Source organism: Mustelus asterias, chromosome 4 (assembly GCF_964213995.1).
Source record: "Mustelus asterias chromosome 4, sMusAst1.hap1.1, whole genome shotgun sequence".
NCBI classification, from domain to species: Eukaryota; Metazoa; Chordata; class Chondrichthyes; order Carcharhiniformes; family Triakidae; genus Mustelus; species Mustelus asterias.
In genome coordinates, this window is record NC_135804.1 from 72,387,807 (window position 1) to 72,413,621 (window position 25,815).

Sequence of the window (25,815 nt, forward strand, 5' to 3'; positions counted from 1 at the left end):
TCAAGAGGGCACGTGGCATGCTTGCCTTCATCGGCCGGGGCATTGAGTTTAAAAATTGGCAAGTCACGTTGCAGCTTTATAGAGCCTTAGTTAGGCCGCACTTGGAATATAGTGTTCAATTCTGGTCGCCACACTACCAGAAGGGTGTGGAGACTTTGGAGAGAGTACAGAAAAGATTTACCAGGATGTTGCCTCGTATGGAGGGCATTAGATATGAGGAGGGGTTGGAGAAACTTGGTTTGTTCTCACTGGAATGACGGAGGTCGAGGGGCGACCTGATAGAAGTCTACAAGATTTTGAGAGGCATGGACAGAGTGGATAGTCAGATGCTTTTTTCCAGGGTGGGAGAGTAAATTATTAGGGGGCATAGGATTAAGGTGCGGGGGGCATAGGATTAAGGTGCAAGGGGCAAGATTTAAAGGAGATGTACGAGGCAAGTTTTTTTTACATAGAGGATGGGTGGGTGCCTGGAACCCGCTGCCGGGGGAGGTAGTGGAAGCAGATACAATGGTGAGCTTTAAGGGGCATCTGGACAAATACATGAATAGGATGGGAATAGAGGGATATGTTCCTCAGAAGGGTAGGGGGTTTTAGTTCAGTCAGGCAGCATGGTCGGTGCAGGCCTGGAGGGCCGAAGGGCCTGTTCCTGTGCTGTAATTTTCTATAGCATTTTCTATTGTTCTATTTGCATCAGCCAATACATTAAGTTGCAACATGGGTGTGAATTTTGAAGGTGTGAGAACCCCACACTTCTGAGGACGACATGATTTTTAAATTGGAAGGACATTGGATTATTTGGTCACTCTTTATTGATTTATAGGATTTATGTGCAAGTTTGAATGTAAGTTCCATAGTTTATTCTACACAGATTGGTGAAGAAACAGTCCCTTATATTCAACAATTTTTTCCTAAAGGTGTGTTATTTAGGTATGTCCCTATTCTCTCCATAGATTGCCTGTGGGAATGGAATTCAGAAAATAGCAGAGTGTAATGCTGGTCTGAGTGGAAGCATTTTCCCCTTGAGATGAGTCAGTGTGGTGGCTCCCAGGTGGTGGAGACAGGACAATCTAACAAGTCGCCATTGCCGAGCAGCCACAGCCAGCAGAGCCTCAACCTGCCACCTGAAAGGATGTGTAGCCCAGAAACTGTGCCATCAGCTCCCAAGATGGGTGGGCAGCTTCCAAGTCCACAGCTTGCTCTGTGCATGGATGGTGACTGGGAGAGCCGGGAGGAGCTGCGACTGCGAGAGCTGGAGGAAGCTCGAGCACGGGCAGCCCAGATGGAGAAGACCATGCGCTGGTGGTCAGACTGCACAGCTAACTGGCGGGAAAAATGGAGCAAGGTGCGAGCAGAGAGGAACAAATCCAGGGAGGAAGTGAGGCAGCTGAGACAGAAGCTGGAGGTGCTCAGCAAAGAACTGACTACGCTCAAACGTGAAAAACAGGAACTGGTCAATGAAAACGAGCAGCTGAGGCTGGAGGGAGAGCGGATGAAGAAGAGTGAACAATCACTGGATAATAAACTGGTCTCTGAGAAGGAGAGTGAGAGTTTTAATACAGAGCAGGAACCAGTACGAGATACAGAGTCTGAGAAAAGTTCCAGAAACAAGGTAAGCTTCTCAAAACATGTAATCTGCACAGCTTGTGACTGCTCAACAAGAGCTTTTCACTCATTCATTTGAAGTTTCCAGTGATGGTGTTTACTTACTCTTACCAATAAGCTGCCACACTTATCTTGTCCATGAGACTCCTGTTCCCTCACCAAACTGCTTACCACCCAACATCTCTGCTGAGCCACAGTGTTAATTAATATTGTTAACGGCCCCCCTTTTCCCAAGGTACTGTCATCCATCAATCTCAAAAACCCACCCTTGATTACTCTGCCCTTGCAAATTCCTGCACAATCTCCAACCACACTATCCTTTGCTCTCATCTCCCAAATTCATGGCCAACTTTTCAAAACTAATGTTTGAATATCTCTGCTTTGGTTTCCCTTTGCCACTGTACTGAAACAGCTCATCAAAGTCACAAATGACATCCTGTGTGACAGTGAGAAAGATCAACTTTCCCCTCTTGTCTTTCTGACCTGTCTAAGATTTTGACATATTGACTTCACCATCCTCGTCCTGCTATCCAGCTAGGTGGCACTGTCTCTCACCTCCATGCTTCTCTAACCAGTGTGGCATCAAGTAAGTCATTGTACATATAGTTAATTGTTAATCTTGCAAGTAAAATATACTGAATTTTCCCATATGAGTTCCTACTTCCTGCTCAAAAGCTACTTTACCTCATCAACTTGCAAGATGTTACAAACCCCCAATTCAAAAGATGTAATTTGATGACAGCTGCAGAAAGTATCATTACACACAATTGCAGCAAAAGTGTGAGGAAAGTTGTTACCATCCCCATTGAGACCAATAACTTTTCAAGTGAGATTCAAGCTTCAGTTAATAGCTGAAAGAATGACACGTCAAGATTTTTTGCTGTGACATATGACTAAAAAGTCTATTACATGTGGGCAACTTGTAGTTTAAATTACAGAATGGAATTTTTTCCCCTTTTTATCTCGACCAACTGAAAAACACATTTCATAGATAAACTTTACACTGACCTGAATGAAGACTTGGGTCACTGTCTGTGCAGAGTCTGCACATTCTCCTCGTGTCTGCGTGGGTTTCCTCTGGATGCTCCGGTTTCCTCCCACAGTCCAAAGATGTGCGGGTTAGATGGGTTGGCCATACTAAAAAATTTCTTCTGAGTGTCAGGGGGATTAGCTAGGGTAAATGCATGGGGTTATGGGGATAGGGCCTGGGTGGGATTGTAGTCAGTGCAGACTCGATGGGCTGAATGGCCTCCTTCTGCACTGTAAGATTCTATGATGAAGACATTCAATTTTCTCAGCGTCAATGCAAATTAATTGTTAGTTCCCAAGGATCTACTCTTTTTATTCTTGGCCTGGTAACTCTCTTTCCTGGAGAACCTACCTCTTCCCAAGCTAGGTGACTCTTCCATGCATCTTTTAACTTCCACAAACTTAGTCTTTTGAATCTGAGTGTCAACCTCCACCCACATTCCTGAGCAGCCTCCAGCTGCTTCCAGATCAGGTCAGACTCTCAAAAAACAGTGATATTCACTGATATTATACCTGACTTCTACAGTGGCTTCTTTTGAATTATTTTGTGTGAGTGCATGAATCATAGGGGCCTTGTATCTGTGCGGAAAAACTGATTAGTTCTCCTTGAGAGGCTTTCATCTTGTAAATATATGGACAGGGTGAAGCGAAAAGGTTCACAACCTGAAATTCTCAAGAGTTTACTGAAATTCTGGAGACTTACCATTAATATAAAAGCAGCTGCCATTGTCTCCAACTGTGAATATGTTTTTACCTTCCTCCTGGTAAAGCAATTTAATCCTTCCTTTGACCTGTGTCAAACCAGACTTGCCGTCAGGTAGATCTTCGAACAGGTCATGGCACAGTGACATAGTAGTTAGCATTGCTGCCTCACAGCACCAGGCACACGGATTTGATTCCAACCTTGGGTGACTGTGTGGAGTTTGAATGTTCTCCCTGTGTCTACATGGGTTTCTTCTGGGTGCTCCGGTTTCCTCCCACCTTCCAAAGATGTGTAGGTTAGGTGAATTGGCCATGCTAACTTGCACCTTAGTGTCCCTGCCACTCAGCTAATTCTGGATCCAACTTGCCAAATTTCTTGGCATCCCATGGGCTCTTACCTTCACTATCAGTCGCCCATGTCGGACCTTGTCAAAAGCCTTGCTGAAGTCCAAGAAGACTACATCAAATGCATTGCCTTCATCAACACATCTCTTCAAAAAATTCAATTAAATTGGTCAGACATGACCTCCCCTTAAAAAAACCATGCTGACAGATGCTCTCCAACTGCAGATTAATTCTGTCTCTCAGTATCTTTACCACTGAGGCTGGCCTGTAGTTTCTTAGTTTATTCCTTCCTCCCTTCTTCAATAGTGGTCCAACATTCACTGTCTTCCAGTCATCTGGCACCTCTCATGGCCAAAGAGGAATTGAAAATTATTGCCCGCCCTTGCCTCACTCAACAGCCTGGGATGCATTTCATCGAGCCCTGAAGATTTATCTACCATTAAGCCTGCAAGACCACTCAGTACCCCTTCTCTGTCTGTGTTAATTTCTCTATTGTATCGCAGTCCTTCTCCCTGATTTCCATACCCACATCATCTCTCTCACTGGTGAACATCGACACAAAGTATTAATTTGGACCCCTACTGCATCCTCCGGCTCCACACGCAAGTTATCAGTATAATCTATAATGGGCCTAAGTCTTTGCCTAGTTATCCTTTTGCCCTTAATGTATTTGTCAAGCAACTTAGGATTTTCCTTTATTTTACCTGCCAGTGTCCCTGTCCCCTTTTTGCTCTCCTAATTTCCTTTTTAAGTTCCCTCTTGCACATTCTTTATTCCTCTTGGACTACTTCGGTGTTTTTTTGTATTCATTTGTGGGACATGGGCATTGCTGGCTGTCCAGCACTTATTGCCCATCCATAGTTGCACTTGAGAAGATGGTGGCGAGCTGTCTTTTTGAAACGTTGCAGTCCATGTGCTGTGGGTTGACCCACAATGCTGTTAGGGAGAGAATTCCAGAATTTTGATCCAGCGACTGTGAAGGAACGGCGATATATTTCCAAGTCGGGATGATGGATGACTTGGAGGGGAACTTGCAGGTGGTGGTGTTCCCATGTATCTTGAGCATTCGATGTCTTGCCATAAGACTCCCTTTTCCTCTTTATCCAATGCTATATTTCCCTCGATAGAAGGTTCACTGGACTTGTTGGTCCCATCCTTTTTCTTTATGGAACATAGAGTCATAAAATCATAGAGGTTTGCAGCATGAAAACAAGCCCTTCGGCCCAATTTCTCCATGCTGCCGCCCCTTTTTTTTTAAACCCATAAGCTAGTCCCAATTGCCTGCGTTTGGCCCACATCTATCTATATCCATCTTACCCATGTAACTGCCTAAATGCTTTTTAAAGGACAAAATTGTATCCGCCTCTACTACTACCTCTGGCAGCTTGTTCCAGACACTCACCAACCTTGGTGTGAAAAAATTGTCCCTCTGGATCATTTTGTATCTTTCTCCTCTCACCTTAAACCTATGCCCCCTACCTTTGGGAAAAGATATTGAGTATCTGGCTGATCTATGCCCCTCATTATTTTATAGACCTCTATAAGATCACCCCTCAGCCTCCTAAGCTCCAGAGAAGAAAGTCCCAGTCTATCCAGCCTCTCCAACTGAAACCATCAAGCCCTGGTAGCGTATTAGTAAATTTTTTCTGCACTCTTTCTAGTTTAATAATATCCTTTCTATAATAGGGTGACCAGAACTGAACACAGTATTCCAAGTGTGACCGTACCAATGTCTTGTACATCTTCAACAAGATGTCCCAATTCCTGTATTCAATGAAATCAAGCATGCAGAATGCCTTCTTCACCACTTTGTCCACCTGTGACTCCACTTTCAGTGAGCTATGAACATGTATCCCAATATCCTTTTGTTCTGTAACTCTCCCCAACACCCTTCCATTGACTGAGTAAGTCCTGCCCTGGTTCAGTCTACCAAAATGCACCACCTTGCATTTATCTAAATTAAACTGCATCTGCCATTCGTCAGCCCACTGGCCCAATTGATCAAGATCCTGTTGCAATCCTAGATAACCTTCTTCACTGTCCACTATGCCACCAATCTTGGTGTCATCTGCAAACTTTTTAACCATGCCTCCTAAATTCTCATCCAAATCATTAATATAAATGACAAATAACAGTGGATCCAGCACTGATACCTGAGGCACACCACTGGTCACAGGCCTCCAGTCTGAAAAACAACCCTTTATAACCACCCTCTGGCTTCTGTCATCAAGCCAATTTTGTATCCGTTTGGCTACCTCCCCCTGGATCCCGTGAGATTTAACCTTATGCAACAACCAACCATGTGGTACCTTGTCAAAGGCTTTGCTAAAGTCCATGTAGACAACATCAACTGTACTGCCCTCATCTACCTTCTTGGTTACCCCTTCAAAAAACTATTAAATTTGTGAGACATGATTTTCCACTCACAAAGCCATGCTGACTGTCCCTAATCAGTCCTTGCCTCTCTAAATGCCTGTAGATTCTGTCTCACAAAATACCTTCTAACAACTTACCCACTACAGGTGTGAGGCTCACCGGCCTGTAGTTCCCAGGCTTTTCCCTGCAGCCCTTTTTAAACAGAGGCACAACATTTTCCACCCTCCAATCTTCAGGCACCTCACCTGTGACTAACGATGATTCAAATATCTCTACTAGGGGACCTGCAATTTCCTCCCTAGCCTCCAACAATGTCCTGGGATACACTTCATCAGGTCCCGGGGATTTATCTATCTTGATGCGCTTTAAGATTTCCAGCACCACCTCCTCTGTAATACGTACACTCCTCAAGACATCACTATTTATTTCCCCAAGTTCTCTAACATCCATGTGATTGAGACTCCAGGATGTTGTGTTGCCTCCCTGGTACCAGGGTCAAGTATATCTCTGAGCGGTTGCAGGGCTTTCTTAAGAGAGAGGGTGAGCAGCCAAAGATCGTTGTACAAATTGGTACCAATGACATAGGTAGGAAAAGGGATGAGGTCCTGAAGTGTGAATATAGAGAGTTAGGCAGAAGGCTAAAGTGCAGGACCTCGAAGGTAGTAATTTGTGGACTACCACCGGTGCCAGGTGCTAGTGAGAGTAGGAATAGGCCGATTAGACAGATGAATACATGGCTGGTGCAGGGGGTCGAGATGTAGATTTTTGGATCATTGGGATCTATTCTGGGGAAAGGATGACCTATTCAAGAGGGACAGGTTACATCTGAACTGGAGGGGGACTAATATCCTGGCGAGGAGATTTGCTAGAGCCACTCGGGTGGGTTTAAACTAGTTTGGGAGGGTTTAAACTATTTTGGCGGAGGAGGGTGGGGGGCCCAAAGCGGTAGGGAGGCAGAAGAGAAGGTTGAAGACAGCACAGACGTTAAAGAGAGCACAATAAATAGTAAAGGCAGCGTCAGTAATCCTAGTACCAGACAGATCAGGCAAAAGCAAGACAGGGAGCAAGGGAAGTCCAGATTAAACTGCATTTATTTCAATGCAAGAGGCCTGATGGGCAAGGCAGATGAACTCAAAGCATGGATAGGTACGTGGGACTGGGATATTATAGCAATTACTGAAACATGGCTAAGGCTGTGACAGGACTGGCAGCTCAATGTTCCAGGGTACAGATGCTATAGGAAAGAGAAAACAGGAGGTAAGAGAGGAGGGGGAGTTGCACTTTTGATTAGGGAAAACATCACGGCAGTACTGGGAGGGGATATATCCGAGGGTTCGGTCACTGAGTGTATATGGGTAGAACTGAGAAATAAGAGGGGGGAAATCATTTTGATAGAGTTGTACTATAGGCCCCCAAATAGTCGGTGGGAAATTGAGGAGCAAATATGTAAGGAGATTGCAGAAAGCTCCATGAAAAATAGGGTGATAATAGTAGTTTGTTTTAACTTTCCCAACATTGACTGGGACAGCCATAGTATTAGAGGGTTGGATGGAGAGAAATTTGTTGAGTGTATTCAGGAGGAATTTCTCATTCAGTATGTGGATGGCCCGACTAGAGAGGGGGCAAAACCTGACTTCCTCTTGGGAAATAAGGTGACAAAAGTGTTAGTGAGGAATCACTTTGGGATCAGTGACCATAATTCTATTAGTTTTAAGGTAGCTATGGAGAATGATAGGTCTGGCCCAAAAGTTAAAATTCTAAATTGGGGTGTGGAATTCGCTTTCGGAAGTCGGATCAAAAACTGATGAGACACAGGTTTCTCTTTTTTATTGCATCAGAGGAGAGATCGCAAGACCATGCGCATCAAGCATGGGTTCATGTGTCTCTGTCTGGCTTACAAAACAGTTTCAGTTATACACGACGGAGAAACATCCACATACTTCTGTTAGCCAATAAGGGCATAGCTGTATTGTTACATTTTGATTAGATTACTTTCAAGAACAAAAGGCGATAGCCACGTAAGGACATGGCTATTAAAGTTTCTGATTAGATTACTTTCAAGAACAAAAGGCCAATCGAGAAGGCCCTGCCCTCCGAAGCCAGAACCACAATTACCTATTAGCAGTTTCTTTAACGTGATCATTAGTTTTGGTGAGTCTTGTCGCCCTCGCCTCAGGCCCTTTCCATAACCAGTTTATCCCTCAACTGATTCCTAGTTACGCATCCCAATTTTAACCCTTTCCCCTTCTCAATCTACCTCATACACGTTCTCAGGGGCAAGGCCAATTTTGATGACATCAGGCAGGAACTTTCAAAGGTTAACTGGGGGAGTCTGTGGGAAGGCCAAGGGACGTCTGGTAAATGGGAGGCTTTGAAAGTGTGTTAACCAGGATTCAGGGTGGGCACATTCCTATTAGAGTGAAGGGCAAGGCTGGTAGAATTAGGGAACCTTGGGTGACTCGGGATATTGAGGCCCTAGTCAAGAAGAAGAAGGAGGCACATGACATGCATAAGCAGCTGGGATCAAGTGGATCCCGTGAAGAGTATAGAGGGTGTAGGAGTAGAGTTAAGAGAGGAATCAGGAGGACAAAAAAGGGACATGAGATTGTTTTGGCAGATAAGGCAGAGGAGAATCCAAAGAGCTTCTGCAAATACATAAAGCCAAAAGAGTAACTAGGGAGAGAGTCGGGCCTCTTAAGGAACAACAAGGTCATCTATGTGTGGATCCACAAGAGATGGGTGAGATCCTAAATGAATATTTCTCAAGCATGGATGTTAGGTAACAGTTTTTTTTTTAACTGGTCGGTGCAACATCGTGGGCCGAAGGGCCTGTTCTGCGCTGTAATGTTCTATGTTCTATGTTGGCCCTATACTCTCCCTATTTCCTTCTTGAGTGCATGTTCTGTCACAGATTAATCTAAAAGTATCTGCTCCCAATCCACTCTGGCCAAATTATATCTGATCTTATTAAAATTAGCCTTCCCGAATTTAGAACTTTTTTAGGCCCATCCTTGTCTTTTCCATAACAATCTTGAATCTAACAGAGTTATGATTGCTGTCTGCAAAATTATACTTCAACCACTTGCCCAGCTTTGTTACATAAATTAAGTTAAATATAGTCCCCTCTCTTGTAGGACCTTTTACTGGCTTAAAAAGTTCTCCTGGATATATTTTAACAATTCTGCTCCCTCTAAACCTTTCACATTATGACTATCTAGTTAATATTTGGCAAGCTGAAATCCCTCACTATCACTACCCTAATTACTTTTACTCTTCACTGAAATTTGCCTCCATATCTGCTCTTCTTTTTCCCTCTGACTGTGCAGGGACCTTTACAACATTCCCAGGAATGTGATTGCTCTTTTTGGTTTTTAAGTTCTACCCATATGGCTTTATTTGAAGAGCTGTCTAAGATGTCATCCCTGATCAGAATTGTGACACCCCCTACTTTTTTACCTCCTTCCCTGCCTCGTCTCAAGATCCCATATCCTGGAATATTGAGCTGCCAGTCCTGCCTCTCAACCATGTTTCAGAAACAGCAATGACATCATGCCCCGAGTTTTAATTTTCACCTCAAGTCATTTGCCTTATTTTTCAGACTCCTTGCATTAACATTAATACCATCCCATCTTGTCAAACGTCCTTGTGTCTTAACTAGCCTATTATGTCTATGCCTTTCTGACTCAGTTGCTGTTTCCTCTAATTTTGGATGAGTGTCTCCCACTGCTGGAACTTCTCTCAGGATCCCAACCCCTGCCAAGTTAGTTGAAATCCTCCTCAGCAGCATAAGCAAACCTCCCTGCAAGGATGCTGGTCCTATTTCGGTTTATTAGGTGCAGCCTATCCGACATGTACAGGTCCCACCGTCCTCAAAAATGGTCCCAATCTCCCAGAAATCTAAAACCCTCCCTCCTGCAAGAGCCAAGGATCTGGTATGTTTATTAACAGCCTTCACAAAGAACAAAAGAACAAAGAAATTACAGCACAGGAACAGGCCCTTCGACCCTCCAAGCCTACACTGACCATGCTGTCCAACTACCTTTCTGGGGACCATATCCAACTACCTTTCTGGGGACCATATCCAACTACCTTTCTGGGGACCATATCCCTCTATTCCTATCCTAAAAACACAACTTCTGCATCTTCAATGATTGTTTTACATAATCCCAGATCACACTGTTCCTGCACCCTCCTTAGAGTTGTGCCAGTTAATTCATATTGCTGCTTCTCATTCATGCTTCTCTGCATACTGTGCAGAATCATTATGAACTGAAATCCCACTCACCTGACGAAGGAGCAGCGAGCGCTCCGAAAGCTAGTGGCTTTTGCTACCAAATAAACCTGTTGGACTTTAACCTGGTGTTGTGAGACTTCTTAAAGAATCATTATGCCAGGAGTGTATTTTAATTGATGGTCCAAATTAGCAAACAGTCCCATTTCATGTTGTTGTCCTTTCATTTGATCTGCACTCTTATGAAACTTCCACTCCTCAATCTCCTTTGAGAGCACACATAAATATTGACTTAATGACACTTCTTTTTGCACAGATGATGAGCTGTTTTTGACAGTCCTCCAATTTCTGTTCAGGCAATTTGAGCAACTCAGGAACAGGTTCCAAAACAGTCAACTTATCTTATATCTGTCTCCACACCTCAATTTCTTTATTCACATCATTGTCCAGTAACTGCACCAATTTTATGTGATCAAGGCTTTTGACTGTTGCATCTCAGACCAAGTAAACATAAGCTTCTCCTTCAGAGCCTGTGCCAACTTGGAAAGGTTAAGTTTGCAAGGATGTTGTTTAATTCGAACAGGATTTTCTATGACTACAGAAAAGATTTACCATGATGTTGCCTGGTATGGAGGGCATCAGCTATGAGGAGAGAACAAAGAACAATACAGCACAGGAACAGACCCTTCGGCCCTCCAAGCCTGCGCCGCTCATGTGCCCAACTGGACCATTCGTTTGTATCCCTCTATTCCCAGTCTGTTCATGTGGCTATCTAGATAAGTCTTAAACGATCCCAACGTGTCCGCCTCAATCACCTTGCTTGGGAGTGCACTCCAGGCCCCCACCACCCTCTGTGTAAAATACCTCCCCCTAAACATCTGTGTTGAACCTTGACCCCCTCACCTTGAACCCGTGACCCCTTGTGTTCGTCACCACCGACCTGGGAAAAAGCTTCCCACTGTTCACCCTATCTATGCCCTTCATAATTTTGTACACCTCTATTAGGTCGCCCCTCATCCTTCGTCTTTCCAGGGAGAACATCCCCAGTTTACCCAATCTCTCCTCATAGCTAAAACCCTCCATACCAGGCAACATCCTGGTAAAACTTTTCTGCACTCTCTCCAAAGTCTCTACGTCTTTCTGGCAGTGTGGCGACCAGAACTGGACGCAGTATTCCAAATGTGGCCGAACCAACGTTCTATACAGCCGCAACATCATATGCCAACTTTAATATTCTGTGCCCCATCCAATAAAGGCAAGCATGCCATATGCCTTCTTGATCTGTGGACTTGTACACCCAGGTCCCTCTGTGTGTCTATACTCCTGATGGTTCTGCCATTTATTTTACAGCTCCCCCTTACATTAGATCTACCAAAATGCATCACTTCACATTTATCTGGATTAAATTCCATCTGCCATTTCTCCGCCCAATGTTCTAGCCTATCTATATCCTGCTGTATTCTCTGACAATGTTCATCACTATCCGCAACTCCAGCAATCTTTGTGTCATCCGCAAACTTACTGATCACACCAGCTACATCTTCCTCCTAATCATTTATATATATCACAAACAGCAGAGGTCCCAGTACACAGCCCTGCGGAACACCACTAGTCCCAGACCTCCAACCGGAAAAAGACCCCTCCACTGCTACCCTCTGTCTTCTATGGCTAAGCCAGTTCTCCACCCATCTAGCTAGCTCATCTTTTGTCCCATGAGGTTTAACCTTTTGCACCAGCCTGCCATGAGGGACCTTGTCAAACGCTTTACTAAAATCCATATAGATGACATCCACGGCCCTTCCCTCGTCAATCGTTTTTGTCACCTCCTCAAAAAACTCAACTAAATTTGTGAGGCATGACCTCCCTTGTACAAAACCATTCTGTCTATCGCTAATGAGATTATTCAGTTCTAAATGCGCATATATCCTATCTCTAAGAATCTTCTCCAACAATTTCCCTACCATGGACGTCAAGCTCACTGGCCTATAATTACCCGGGTTATCCTTGCTACCCTTCTTAAATAACGGGACCACATTTGCTATCCTCCAGTCCTCTGGGACCTCACCTGTGTCCAGCGAAGAGACAAAGATTTCTGTTAGAGGCCCAGCAATTTCATCTCTTGCCTCCCTGAGGAGTCTAGGATAGATGCCATCTGGCCCTGGGGTTTGTCTGTCTTAATGTTTCCAAAAAAACCTAACACTTCCTCCCTTGTAATTGAGATTTTTTCTAACGGGTCAACACATCTCTCTGAGACACTACCAGTCAACGTGTCCCTCTCCTTTGTGAATACTGATGCAAAGTATTCGTTTAGGATCTCACCTACTTCCTTTGGGGAGAGGTTGGAGAAACTTGGTTTGTTCTCACTGGAACGACAGAGGTTGAGGAGTGACCTGATAGAAGTCTACAAGATTATAAGTGGATAGTCAGAAACTTTTTCCCAGGGTGGAAGAGTCAATTACGAGGGGGCATAGGTTAAAGGCGAGAGCGGGCAACGTGGTTGGTGCAGGCTTGGAGGGCTGAAGGGTCTGTTCCTGTGCTGTAATTTTCTTTGGCGTTCTTCTACTTCACTCCCAATTATCTTAGTACTTCCCAGTGTATTCCCACATATCTGTCCATGTGATTTTAATAACTCTTTATGTCATTTTGATTTTCCCCTGGAAGGTAACTCAACAAATTATTCATTTTTAAAAATTTCTTCCTCATTATCCAATTTAATTTGAGGAATGTCAAATTCAGAATCATCTGGATTTGGTTCTTCACTCTAATTGTAACCACTAACACATCCGATTTCTGCTTTCCTTCCCTATCAAAATACTGTTTGAGAACATTCATAATCCCCTGATACCTCCTCGGATAGAACCATAGAACATTACAGCACAGAAACAGGTTTTTTGGCCCTTTTTGGCTGTGCCGAACCATTTTTCTGCCTAGCCCCACGGACCTGCACCTGCACCATATCCCTCCACACCCCTCTCATCCATGTACCTGTCCAAGTTTTTCTTAAATGTTAAACGTGAGCCCGCATTCACCACTTCATTTGGCAGCTCATTCCATACTCCCACTACTCTGTGTGAAGAAGCCCCCCCCGAATATTCCCTTTAAACTTTTCCCCCTTCACCCTTAACCCTTGTCCTCTAGTTTTTTTCTCCCCTAGCCTCAGTGGAAAAAGCCTGCTTGTATTCACTCTATCTATACCCATCATAATTTTATCCACCTCTATCAAATCTCCCCTCATTCTTCTATGCTCCAGGGAATAAAGTCCTAACCTATTCAATCTCTCTCTGTAACTCAGTTTCTCAAGTCCCAGCAACATCCTTGTAAACCTTCTCCGCACTCTTTCAACCTTATTAATATCCTTCCTGTAATTAGCTGACCAAAACTGCACATGATACTCTAAATTCGGCCTCACCAATGTCTTATACAACCTCACCATAACATTCCAACTCTTATACTCAATACTTTGATTTATAAAGGCCAATGTACCAAAAGCACTCTTTACGACCCTATCTACCTGTGACGCCACTTTTAGGGAATTATGTATCTGTATTCCCAGATCCCTCTGTTCAACTGCACTCTTCAGTGTCCTACCATTTACCTTGTATGTTCTACCTTGGTTTGTCCTTCCAAAGTGCAATACCTCACACCTGTCTGCATTAAACTCCATCTGCCATTTTTCAGCCCATTTTTCTAGCTGGTCCAAATCCCTCTGCAAGCTTCGAAAACCTTCCTCACTGTCCACTACACCTCCAATCTTTGTATCATCAGCAAATTTGCTGATCCAATTTACCACATTATCATCCAGATCAGATCATTGATATAGATGACAAACAACAATGGACCCAGCACTGATCCCTGTGGCACACCACTAGTCACAGGCCTCCACTCAGAGAAGCAATCCTCCACTACCACTCTCTGGCTTCTTCCATTGAGCCAATGTCTAATCCAATTTACTACCTCTCCATGTATACCTAGCGACTGAACCTTCCTAACTAACCCCCCATGCGGGACCTTGTCAAAGGCCTGACTGAAGTCCATGTAGACAACATCCACTACCTCCTCTCCATCCACTTTACTGGTGACCTCCTCGAAAAACTCGAATAGATTGGTTAAACATGACTTACCACGCACAAAGCCATGTTGACTCTCCCGAATAAGTCCCTGTCTATCCAAATATTTGTAGACCCTATCTCTTAGTACTCCTTCCAATAATTTACCTACTATGACGTCAAGCTTACCGGCCTATAATTTCCGGCATTACTTTTTGAGTCTTTTTTATACAACGGAACAACATGAGCTATCCTCCAATCATCCGGCACCTCACCCGTGGTTACCGACATTTTAAATATATCTGCCAGGGCCCCTGCAATTTCAACACTCGTCTCCTTCAAGGTCCGAGGGAATACCCTGTCCGGTCCTGGGGATTTATCTACTCTGATTTGCCTCAAGACAGCAAGCACCTCCTCCCCTTTAATCTGTATAGGGTCCATAACCTCCCTACTTCTTTGCCTTATTTCCATAGACTCGTGCCAGTTTCCTTAGTGTTGTGGGAAAAGTACCACCGAGTCAGGCTTGAAGGTTTCAAGAATACAGCTTCATTTTAACGAAGCTTCGTGGAGTAAAGGCACTAACAAGCAGCAAACCTTCTCTCAGTGAGACAATAGGAGCAGTCCATCTTTATACCCTTTACACAATAGATGGAGCGGACATCGAGCCATTATCACATCGTTGTAATCAAGTAGGTGATCGATCGTTAACACATCATTATAGACACATACACACAGATACAGACATGTCTTATGAATGGATACATTTCCTACATCAGTGGCTATCAATGGTTTTAGTTTCGGCCTATTCATATAGTAATTTACAATAATTGGCTTTCCTGCAGTTATGTATTCCCGATTCCACCTGTAGCTAATCTACCCCTATTGTCCTTATCCTTAAGGCATGGCTGGCTTCCTGTAGGATTTGATTCCTGCATGTTTAACTTTGAAAAGCTGTCTGTCCTTTATGTTTTAGTCTCAGGTGGCTGTCTGTACTGAAAGTCAGTGCCCGTTTAATGTCTCTTTCCCAGGTGACTGAGTGGCAGGCAACCATCTTATGTGTACCCATCTGTTTATTTTTCCCACTTCAGTCCCCACTTTTGGTCGGATTAGGAGTTTCACTAATCCTTAGACCAACAATTTTTATAAGTGTAATTCTTTGTTCTTCTTCTTTCCTTCTTCGTTTCTTCTGATGTCTTCGGGGATCTTCATCGGGGTTTCTTCTTCGATGTATACACTGGCTCCTGGCACAATTCTAGTCACCATCACCTTGCAACAGACTTTTAGGCATCCAACAATGAGACAACAGACAATTACAATTGAAATGAGTATGACCAATCCATGTAATAAGTAAGATTTCCAGGACCCCCCCACTAGCCATTCCAGCCAGTTACCTCCTTTCTTGGGTCCCTGTCTGAAGCTATCAAGTTGTTCTCTGATACTATTGATGACCTGTGTAATGTTATAGGACTCATCTGTGACATGGGTTATGCATTTATTGTCTATATTTGTACACACTCCCCCTTGTTGTGCTAACTGATAGTCCACTGCGTATCATGTCTGTTGTGCATATAATCTCAGTTCAGCCATTTCTTGGTTAACAGCCTCCAGTGCTTTTGAAGTGCTGTTTCCCAGGACAGTTAGTCCACAAACAATATGATTCCTATTCTTTGCACTAATCACTCCTGCTGCCCCCCCCCAGAGATAAGGCTCCAAGAAACCCATATCCCAGTGATGATCCCATTGTGCCCGGGGCTTCCCAGTCAGCGCAGAATTCTTTGCTGATAGCCTGAGTTACTATTCTCCTCCGAATATGCCCCTTCTGAGGGCATGGAACAGTCAGTGGTCCGATTGTTCCTACTGCAAAATGATTTGGGAGGTTTGGTGTTTCTGTCATGTAAGTACCATTGAAGAGGAACGCATATCCCTTCTTAGCCCGGTAACATTTAGTGTCTTGATTATGAGTTTGTTCATATTGCCAATTGTTCGGTTTACTTGACTCCCCGTTTGATCCCACCATCTGGTAAGTATCAAATGGATATTTCCATTTGGCTGAGCTTACGTGAGTTCCATTGCATTGTCCACAAATAAGCTGTCTTCCCGCGGTTATATTCAGACATTTCTGTTCATCACAAGTGCAAGTAAACTGTCCCTTGTTAACCCGACAATGTTGGCGGACACACTGCGTCTGCACGCAGGAATCATTCTTAGGGACCAAAGCATAGGCACATCCCCATCCCTGCCCCGTAAAACAAAGCGGATAGCTTGCAGTATCTGAACAAGCTTTTCCTCCCACCTGTTGGAACCCCCTGCACACAGGATCTGTGGGGTTTACAAGTCGCACACATCTCCCCTGTATACCTCTTTTATATTTGCCAATTTGTCCCTTGCGGGTGTATCTGATGTATCGACAGTATAAGTCATGAGGGGTCCACCCAGGGGTGGCTACAAATAGGGCTTCTACCGATTATGCTAACGGGTAACATACAGTTTGATTCCCGTGTAAATGTATGTGAGCTTTGTAAAACAAGTTATCCTCCAATCCAGTTAAATTTACACTCGCCACAACGCAAAGTAGTACAGTTACATACGCGATTACATACATATTCGCAACGATCGAATATCAAACCTAACACGATAATGCATATAATCCTTACAAGTTATATTATCTATCAACCCGCGCGCGCCAGTCGTTCTTGCTTGCAGTCTTTGCCTGTGTTGAGGAAAGCATTTTCGTTAGTTCATCAATTTAATTACTTATTTGTTCCAATTTTAGCTGTGTCCAGTGTTTCCAGACCCCTTTCCCTCTTATGTCTATACAGGCACAGGTGTCTCTGCTAATTATAACTTCATATGGCCCATTCCATTTTGGTGCAAACCCTGGTTTGTCAGGTAATGCTTTTACGAGGAAGCGACTTCCCGCTGTTGGGACGTCAGGGAGTTTCAAGCTCTCTCTCTGCGTCTTTTATTTCCTGATTGTCCTTTACCAATTTGCGCATCCCTTTTAGTTGGGTGCTTAGTTCCAGAACATATCTCCTGATTTTATCTTTTAGTGGATCTCCATCGGTCCCACCTGTTATGATGCTTTCGGGTAATTGCATCGTCCGTCCTGTCATTAGCTCATAAGGGGTTAATCCGGTTGTCCGGTTTGTGGTAGCCCTTAATCTCATTAGTATAGTGGGCAATACCTCTGTCCACATTTTCCCCGATGTTTGTATGGCTTTAGCTAATGCATTTTTTAATGTTCTATTCATGCATTCCATCATTCCAGAACTCTGTGGGTGGTAAGGGATGTGAAATTTTTGTTTTATCCCCATTAATTGGCATACTGTTTTTACCACCTTTCCGGTGAAGTGCATCCCTTGGTCCGAATTGATTTGTAGGGGTACGCCCCATCGAGGGATTACCTCTTCTGCCAATATCCTAGCCACCGTGGTAGCAGTACAATTTGTAGTAGGGAACACTTCTACCCACCTGGTGAACTGGTCTATAATAACCAGACAATAAGTTTTGCCATGGGATTGTGGCAGTGGCCCTGTGAAATCTATTTGCAGATGTTCCCAGGGTCCCTTTGGTCTCGGCTGGTGTCCCATTTTAATTTTTATGGGTCTACCAGGGTTGTGTTGCGCGCACGTCACGTATCAGTGACAGTGTCGGGCTATGTCTCTTCCCATTCCTTTCCACCGCCATTCCTTTCCTATACTAGTTATCATGGCCATGGGGAATTATGCTTGGAGCCCAAAGAAGTAGGGGAGATCCTAAATGAATACTTTGCGTCGGTATTCACAAAGGAGAGGGATGCGTTGACTGGGAGTGTCTCGGAGGGGAGTGTTGAACCGTTGGAGAAAGTCTACACTACAAGGGAGGAAGTGTTAGGTTTGTTAGAGAATATAAAGACTGACAAATCCCCAGGGCCTGATGGAATCTATCCAAGGCTGCTCAGGGAGACGAGAGATGAAATCGCTGGGCCTCTGACGCAAATCTTTGACTCGTCACTGGACGCAGGTGAGGTCCCAGAGGATTGGAGGATAGCTAATGTGGTCCCGTTATTTAAGAAGGGTAGGAAGGATAACCCGGGAAATTATAGGCCAGTAAGCTTGACGTCCGTGGTGGGGAAGTTGTTGGAGAAGATTCTTAGAGATAGGATGTATGTGCATTTAGAAAGGAATAAACTCATTAACGATAGTCAGCATGGTTTTGTGAGAGGGAGGTCATGCCTCACTAACCTGGTGGAGTTTTTTGAAGAAGTGACCAGAATGGTTGACGAGGGAAGGGCCGTGGATGTCGTCTATATGGACTTTAGTAAAGCGTTTGACAAAGTCCCTCATGGTAGGCTGGTGAAAAAGGTTGGATCTCATGGGACAAAGGGGGAGGTGGCTAGATGGGTGGAGAACTGGCTTGGTCACAGAAGACAGAGGGTGGTAGTGGAAGGGTCTTTTTCCAGCTGGAGGCCTGTGACTAGTGGTGTTCCGCAGGGCTCTGTATTGGGACCTCTGCTGTTTGTGATTTATATAAGCGATCTGGAAGAAGGTGTAACTGGGGTGATCAGTAAGTTTGCGGACGACACGAAAATGGCTGGACTTGCAGATAGTGAGGAACATTATCAGAGGCTACAGAAGGATATAGATAGGCTGGAAATTTGGGCAAAGAAATGGCAGATGGAGTTCAATCCAGATAAATGCAAAGTGATGCATTTTGGTAGAACTAACGTAGAGGGAAGCTATACGATAAATGGCAGAACCATAAAGGGTGTAGCTACGCAGAGGGATCTGGGTGTGCAAGTCCACAGATCCTTGAAGGTGACGTCACAGGTGGAGAAGGTAGTGAATAAGGCATATGGCATGCTTGCCTTTATAGGGCGGGGCATAGAGTATAAAAGTTGGTGTCTGATGTTGCGGTTGTATAGAACGTTGGTTCGGCCGCATTTGGAATACTGCGCCCAGGTCTGGTCGTCACACTAACAGAAGGACGTGGAGGCTTTAGAGAGAGTGCAGAGGAGGTTTATCAGGATGTTGCCTGGCATGGAAGGGCTTAGTTATGAGGAGAGATTGGGTAAACGGGTTGTTCTCACTGGAAAGACGGAAGACAAGGAGTGACCTAATAGAGGAGTATAAAATTATGAAAGGCATAGATAGGGTGAACGGTGGGAAGCTTTTTCCCAGATCGCTGGTGACGTTCACGAGGGGTCATAGGTTCAAGGTGGGGGGGGCGGGGCAGGGGGGAGGTTTAATACGGATATCAGAAGGACGTATTTTACACAGAGGGTGGTGGGGGCCTGGAATGTGCTGCTGGGCAAGGTGGTGGAGGCGGACACACTGGGAACGTTTAAGACTTATCTAGATATCCACATGAACGGAATGGGAATGGAGGGATACAAAAGAATGGTCTAGTTTGGACCAGGGAGCGGCGCAGGCTTGGAGGGCCGAAGGGTGTGTTCCTGTGCTGTATTGTTCTTAGTTCTTCTTTATCAGAGTTCCAATATCCCTCGAGAACCAAGGTTCCTTATTCTTATTCACTTTGCCTTTAATCCTGACAGGAACATACAAACTCTGCACTCTCAAAATTTCTCCTTTGAAGGCCTCCCACTTACCAATCACATCCTTGCCAGAGAACAGCCTGTCCCAATCCACACTTTTCAGATCCTTTCTCATTTCTTCACATTTGGCCTTTTTCCAGTTCAGAACCTGAACCCGAGGACCAGATCTATCCTTATCCATGATCAAGTTGAAACTAATGGCGTTGTGATCACTGGAACCAAAGTGTTCCCCTACACACACTTCCGTCACTTGTCCTAACTCGTTTCCTAATCGGAGATCTAATATTGCATCCTCTCTAGTTGGTACCTCTATATATTGATTTAGAAAATTTTCCTGAACACATTTTACAAACTCTAACCCATCTAGACCTTTAACAGTATGGGAGTCCCAATCTATATGTGGAAAATTAAAATCCCCTACTATCACAACTTTATGTTTCCTACAGTTGTCTGCTATCTCTCTGCAGATTTGCTCCTCCAATTCTCGCTGACTATTGGGTGGTCTATAATACACCCCCATTAATGTGGTCATACCTTTCCTGTTTCTCAGCTCCACCCTTATGGCCTCGGTAGACAAGCCCTCTAATCTGTCCTGCCTGAGCACTGCTGTAACATTTTCCCTGACTAGCAATGCCACCCCCCCCACCCTTCATCCCTCTGCCTCTGTCACGTCTGAAGCATCGGAACCCTGGAACATTGAGCTGCCAGTCCTGCCCCTCCTGTAGCCAAGTTTCACTAATGGCTATAATGTCATATTTCCATGTGTCAATCCACGCCCTCAGCTCGTCTACCTTCCCCACAATACTGGCATTGAAATAGACACACCTCAGAAGATTATTACCACCACACAACCCTTCTATTTGTGATTTTGCATGAACTATTAACATCATTTATTTTCACCCCCGCTCCACTATCTGCTCTGGCACTCTGGTTACCATCCCCCTGCAAATCTAGTTTAAACCCTCCCCAATAACACTAGCAAACCTTCCTGCAAGTATATTGGTCCCCTTGTAGTTCAGGTGTAACCGGTCTCTCTTGTCCAGGTCCCACCTGCCCCAGAAGAGGTCCCAATGATCTAGAAAAAGAACAAAGAACAGTACAGCACAGGAAACAGGCCCTTCAGCCCTCCAAGCCTGTGCCGCTCCTTGGTCCAACTGGACCAATCGGTTGTATCCTTCCATTCCCAGGCTGCTCATGTGACTATCCAGCTAAGTCTTAAACGATGTCAGCGTGTCTGCCTCCACCACCCTACTTGGCAGCGCATTCCAGGCCCCCACCACCCTCTGTGTAAAAAACGTCCCTCTAATATCTGAGTTATACTTCGCCCCTCTCACCTTGAGCCCATGACCCCTCGTGATTGTCACTTCTGATCTGGGAAAAAGCTTCCCACCGTTCACCCTATCTATCCCCTTCATAATCTTGTACACCTCTATTAGATCTCCCCTCATTCTCTGTCTTTCCAGGGGGAACAAGCCCAGTTTACCCAATCTCTCCTCATTGCCAAGACCCTCCATACCAGCCAACATCCTGGTAAACCTTCTCTGCACTCACGAACGCCTCCACGCCCTTCTGGTAGTGCAGCGACCAGAACTGGACGCAGTACTCCAAATGTGGCCTAACCAGCGTCCTATACAGCTGCATCATCAGACTCCAGCTTTTATACTCTATACCCCGTCCTATAAAGGCAAGCATACCATATGCGTTCTTCACCACCTTCTCCACCTGTGTTGCCACCTTCAAGGATTTGTGGACTTGCACAGCTAGGTCCCTCTGTGTTTCTATACTCCTGATGACTCTGCCATCTATTGTATAACTCCTCCCTACATTATTTCTTCCAAAATGCATCACTTCGCATTTATCCAGATTAAATTCCATCTGCCACCTCTCCGCCCAATTTTCCAGCCTATCTATATCCTGCTGTCTTGCCCGACAATGCTCATCGCTATCCGCAAGTCCAACCATCTTCGTGTCATCCGCAAACTTGCTGATAACACCAGTTACACCTTCTTCCAAATGATTTATATATATCACAAATAGCAGAGGTCCAGTACAGAGCCCTGCGGAACACCCCTGGTCACCAACCTCCAGCCGGAAAAAGACCCTTTGACCGCTACCCTCTGTCTCCTATGGCCAAGATGTGGAGATGCCGGCGTTGGACTGGGGTGAACACAGTAAGAAGTCTCACAACACCAGGTTAAAGTCCAACAGGTTTATTTGGTAGCAAATACCATAAGCTTTCGGAGCACTGCTCCTTCGTCAGATGGAGTGGAAATGTGCTCTCAAACAGACACAAAATCAAGTTGCAGACTTCTGCAACTTGATTTTGTGTCTGTTTGCACTGTTTGAGAGCACATTTCCACTCCATCTGACGAAGGAGCAATGCTCCGAAAGCTTATGGTATTTGCTACCAAATAAACCTGTTGGACTTTAACCTGGTGTTGTGAGACTTCTTCCTATGGCCAAGCCAGTTCTCCACCCATCTAGCCACTTCTCCTTGTATCCCATGAGCCTTAACCTTCTTAACCAACCTGCCATTTTGGACTTTGTCAAATGCCTTAGTGAAATCCATATAGGCAACATCCACGGCCCTTCCTTCGTCAAACGTTTTTGTCACTTCCTCAAAAAACTCCACCAAATTTGTAAGGCACGACCTCCCTCTTACAAAACCATGCTGTCTGTCACTAATGAGATTGTTCCGTTCTAAACTAAATTGGGCGGCACAGTAGCACAGTGGTTAGCACTGCTGCTTCACAGCTCCAGGGACCTGGGTTCGATTCCCGGCTTGGGTCACTGTCTGTGTGGAGTTTGCACATTCTCCTCGTGTCTGCGTGGGTTTCCTCCGGGTGCTCCGGTTTCCTCCCACAGTCCAAAGATGTGCGGGTTAGGTTGATTGGCTATGCTAAAATTGCCCCTTAGTGTCCTGGGATGCGTAGGTTAGAGGGATTAGTGGGTAAATATGTAGAGATATGGGGGTAGGGCCTGGGTGGGATTGAGGTCGGTGCAGACTTGATGGGCCGAATGGCCTCTTTCTGTGCTGTAGGGTTTCTAAGATTTCTAAGATAAATGCACATACATCCTGCACAGGCGAGGTCCCTGAGGATTGGAGGATAGCGAATGTGGTCCCGTTGTTTAAGAAGGGTAGCAGGGATAACCCGGGAAATGATAGGTCGGTGAGCTTGACGTCCGTGGTAGGGAAGTTATTGGAGAGGATTCTTCGAGAGAAATCTGAAACCCTGCCCCCTACACCAGTTCCTCAGCCACGTGTTCATCCGTCCGAGCATCCTACTCTTACCCTCACTGGCACGTGGCACAGGTAGCAATCCTGAGATTACTACCCTCTTGGTCCTGCTTTTTAACTTTATACCAAGCTCACAAAAGGTTGCTGCATAAGATTAAGGTACACGGAGTTGGGGGTAAAGTGTTAGCGTGGATTGACGATTGGCTATCTAACAGAATGTGGAGATGCCGGCGTTGGACTGGGGTAAACACAGTAAGAAGTTTAACAACACCAGGTTAAAGTCCAACAGGTTTATTTGGTGGCAAAAGCTTGTAGCTTGTGTGGCTTTTGCTACCAAATAAACCTGTTGGACTTTAACCTGGTGTTGTTAAACTTCTTACTGTATCTAACAGAAAGCAGAGAGTCGGAATAAATGGATGCTTTTCCGTTTGGCAATCACTGACTAGTGGCGTGCCGCAGGGATCGGTGCTGGGGCATCAACTATTTACCATATACATAGACGATCTGGAGGAGGGGACCGAGTGTAGGGTAACAAAGTTTGCAGATGACACAAAGATGAGTGGGAAAGCAAATTGCGTGGAGGACACAGAGAGTCTGCAGAGAGATTTGGATAGGCTAAGTGAGTGAGCAAGGATCTGGCAGATGGAGTATAACGTTGGTAAGTGTGAGGTTCTCCACTTTGGAAGGAATAATAGTAAAATGGACTATTATTTAAACGGTGAAAAATTACAACATGCTACTGTGCAGAGGGACCTGGGGGTCCTTGTGCATGAATCACAAAAACTCAGTTTGCAGGTGCAGCAGGTAATCAAGAAGGCAAATGGAATGTTGGCCTTTATCGCAAAGGGGATGGAGTATAAAAGCAGGGAGGTCATGCTGCAACTGTACAGGGTACGAGTGAGGCCGCACCTAGAGTACTGTGTACAATTTTCGTCCCCTTATTTAAGAAAGGATATATTAGCTTTGGAGGGGGTACAGAGAAGGTTCACCAGGTTGATTCCGGAGATGAGGGGGTTAGCTTATGAGGAGAGATTGAGTAGACTGGGCCTGTACTCATTGGAGTTTAGAAGGTTGAGGGGAGATCTTATAGAGACATATAAGATAATGAAGGGGCTAGACAGGGTAGAAGCAGCAAGGTTATTTCCACTTACAATGGAAACAAGAACTCAGGGGCATAGCCTCAAAATACGGGGGAGTCAATTTAGAACAGAGTTGAGGAGGAACTTCTTCTCCCAGAGGGTAGTGAATCTTTGGAATTCTTTCCCAATGAAGCAGTAGAGGCTACCTCGTCAAATGGGTTTAAGTCACAGATAGATAGATTTTTAACCATTAAGGGAAGTAAGGGGCGGCACGGTAGCACAGTGGGGCGGCACGGTAGCACAGTGGTTAGCACTGCTGCTTCACAGCTCCAGGGTCCCGGGTTCGATTCCCGGCTCGGGTCACTGTCTGTGTGGAGTTTGCACATTCTCCTCGTGTCTGCGTGGGTTTCCTCCGGGTGCTCCGGTTTCCTCCCACAGTCCAAAGATGTGCGGGTTAGGTTGATTGGCCAGGTTAAAAATTGCCCCTTAGAGTCCTGAGATGCGTAGGTTAGAGGGATTACTGGGTAAATATGTGGGGGTAGGGCCTGGGTGGGATTGTGGTCGGTGCAGACTCGATGGGCCGAATGGCCTCCTTCTGCACTGTAGGGTTTCTATGATTTCTATGATCTATGAAGGGTTATGGGGAGCGGGCGGGTAAGTGGAACTGAACCCACTATCAGATCAGCCATGATCTTATCGAATGGCGGAGCAGGCTTGAGGGGCTAGATGGCCTACTCCTGCTCCTATTTCTTATGTTCTTATGTTCTCTCTATACTCTTCAGGACCTCCTCACTCTTCCTTCCTACATCAACGGTACCGATGTGTACCATGACATCTGGCTGATCACCCTCCCACTTCAGAATGCTGTGCACGTGATCAGAGACATCCCTGACCCTGGCACCCGGGAGGCAACAAACCATCCGGGAGTCTCTGTCACGACCACAGAACCTCTTGTCTGTACCTCTGACAATCGAGTCCCCTATCACTACCGCTCTCCTCTTCTTCCACCCTCCCTTCTGCGCTGCAGAACCAGACTCAGTGCCAGAGATCCGGCTGCCGCAGCTTGCCCCAGGTAAGGCATCCCTCACAACAGTATCCAAACCGGCATACCTGTTGTGGAGGGGAATGGCCACAGGGGAACACTGCTCTGCCTGCCCTTTCCCTCGCTTGACGGTCACCCAATTACCTGTGCTCTGTGCCTTTGGCATAACTGCCTCCCTGAAGCTACTATCTATAAACTCCTCATTCTCCCGATAGTGATGCAAATACCTCACCAGCTCTACCTATCAACTTTGTTTGAATCAAATGAAATGAAAAAGGCTTCTACATCCTTCTCGTTAAACTTTGTCAATGTTTGGACATACTTAAACAGATCTCACCAGGCCCTTGACTATGACGCTGTCATAGAAACTAGAAAGGAGTAGGCTACTTGGCCCTTCGAGCCTGCTTCTCCATTCATTTTGATCATGGCTGATCATCAAATTCAATATCCTGATCATCCCTTCTCCCCATATCCCTTTATCCTTTTAGCCCCATGAGCTATATCTAATTTCTTCTTGAAGTCACATGTTTTAGCCTCAACTACATTCTGTGATAGTGAATTCCATACATTCACCACCCTCTGGGTGAAGAAA

General features: G+C 45.2%; 1 protein-coding gene across 3 annotated transcripts in view; it reads left to right on the forward strand.

Annotated features, from left to right (window-relative positions):
• LOC144492778 (coiled-coil domain-containing protein 102A-like) overlaps window positions 1–25,815 on the forward strand; it is a 309,064-nt gene that overhangs the window by 46,612 nt on the left and 236,637 nt on the right. For all 3 annotated transcript variants that reach the window (XR_013497635.1, XM_078211197.1, XM_078211198.1), the window contains one exon: window positions 951–1,609. Coding sequence is in view for 2 of the 3 variants with exons in the window: in XM_078211197.1 (XP_078067323.1) it covers window positions 1,025–1,609 (585 nt within the window). In the remaining variant the exon portion in view is untranslated. The remainder of the gene's footprint in view (window positions 1–950; window positions 1,610–25,815) is intronic.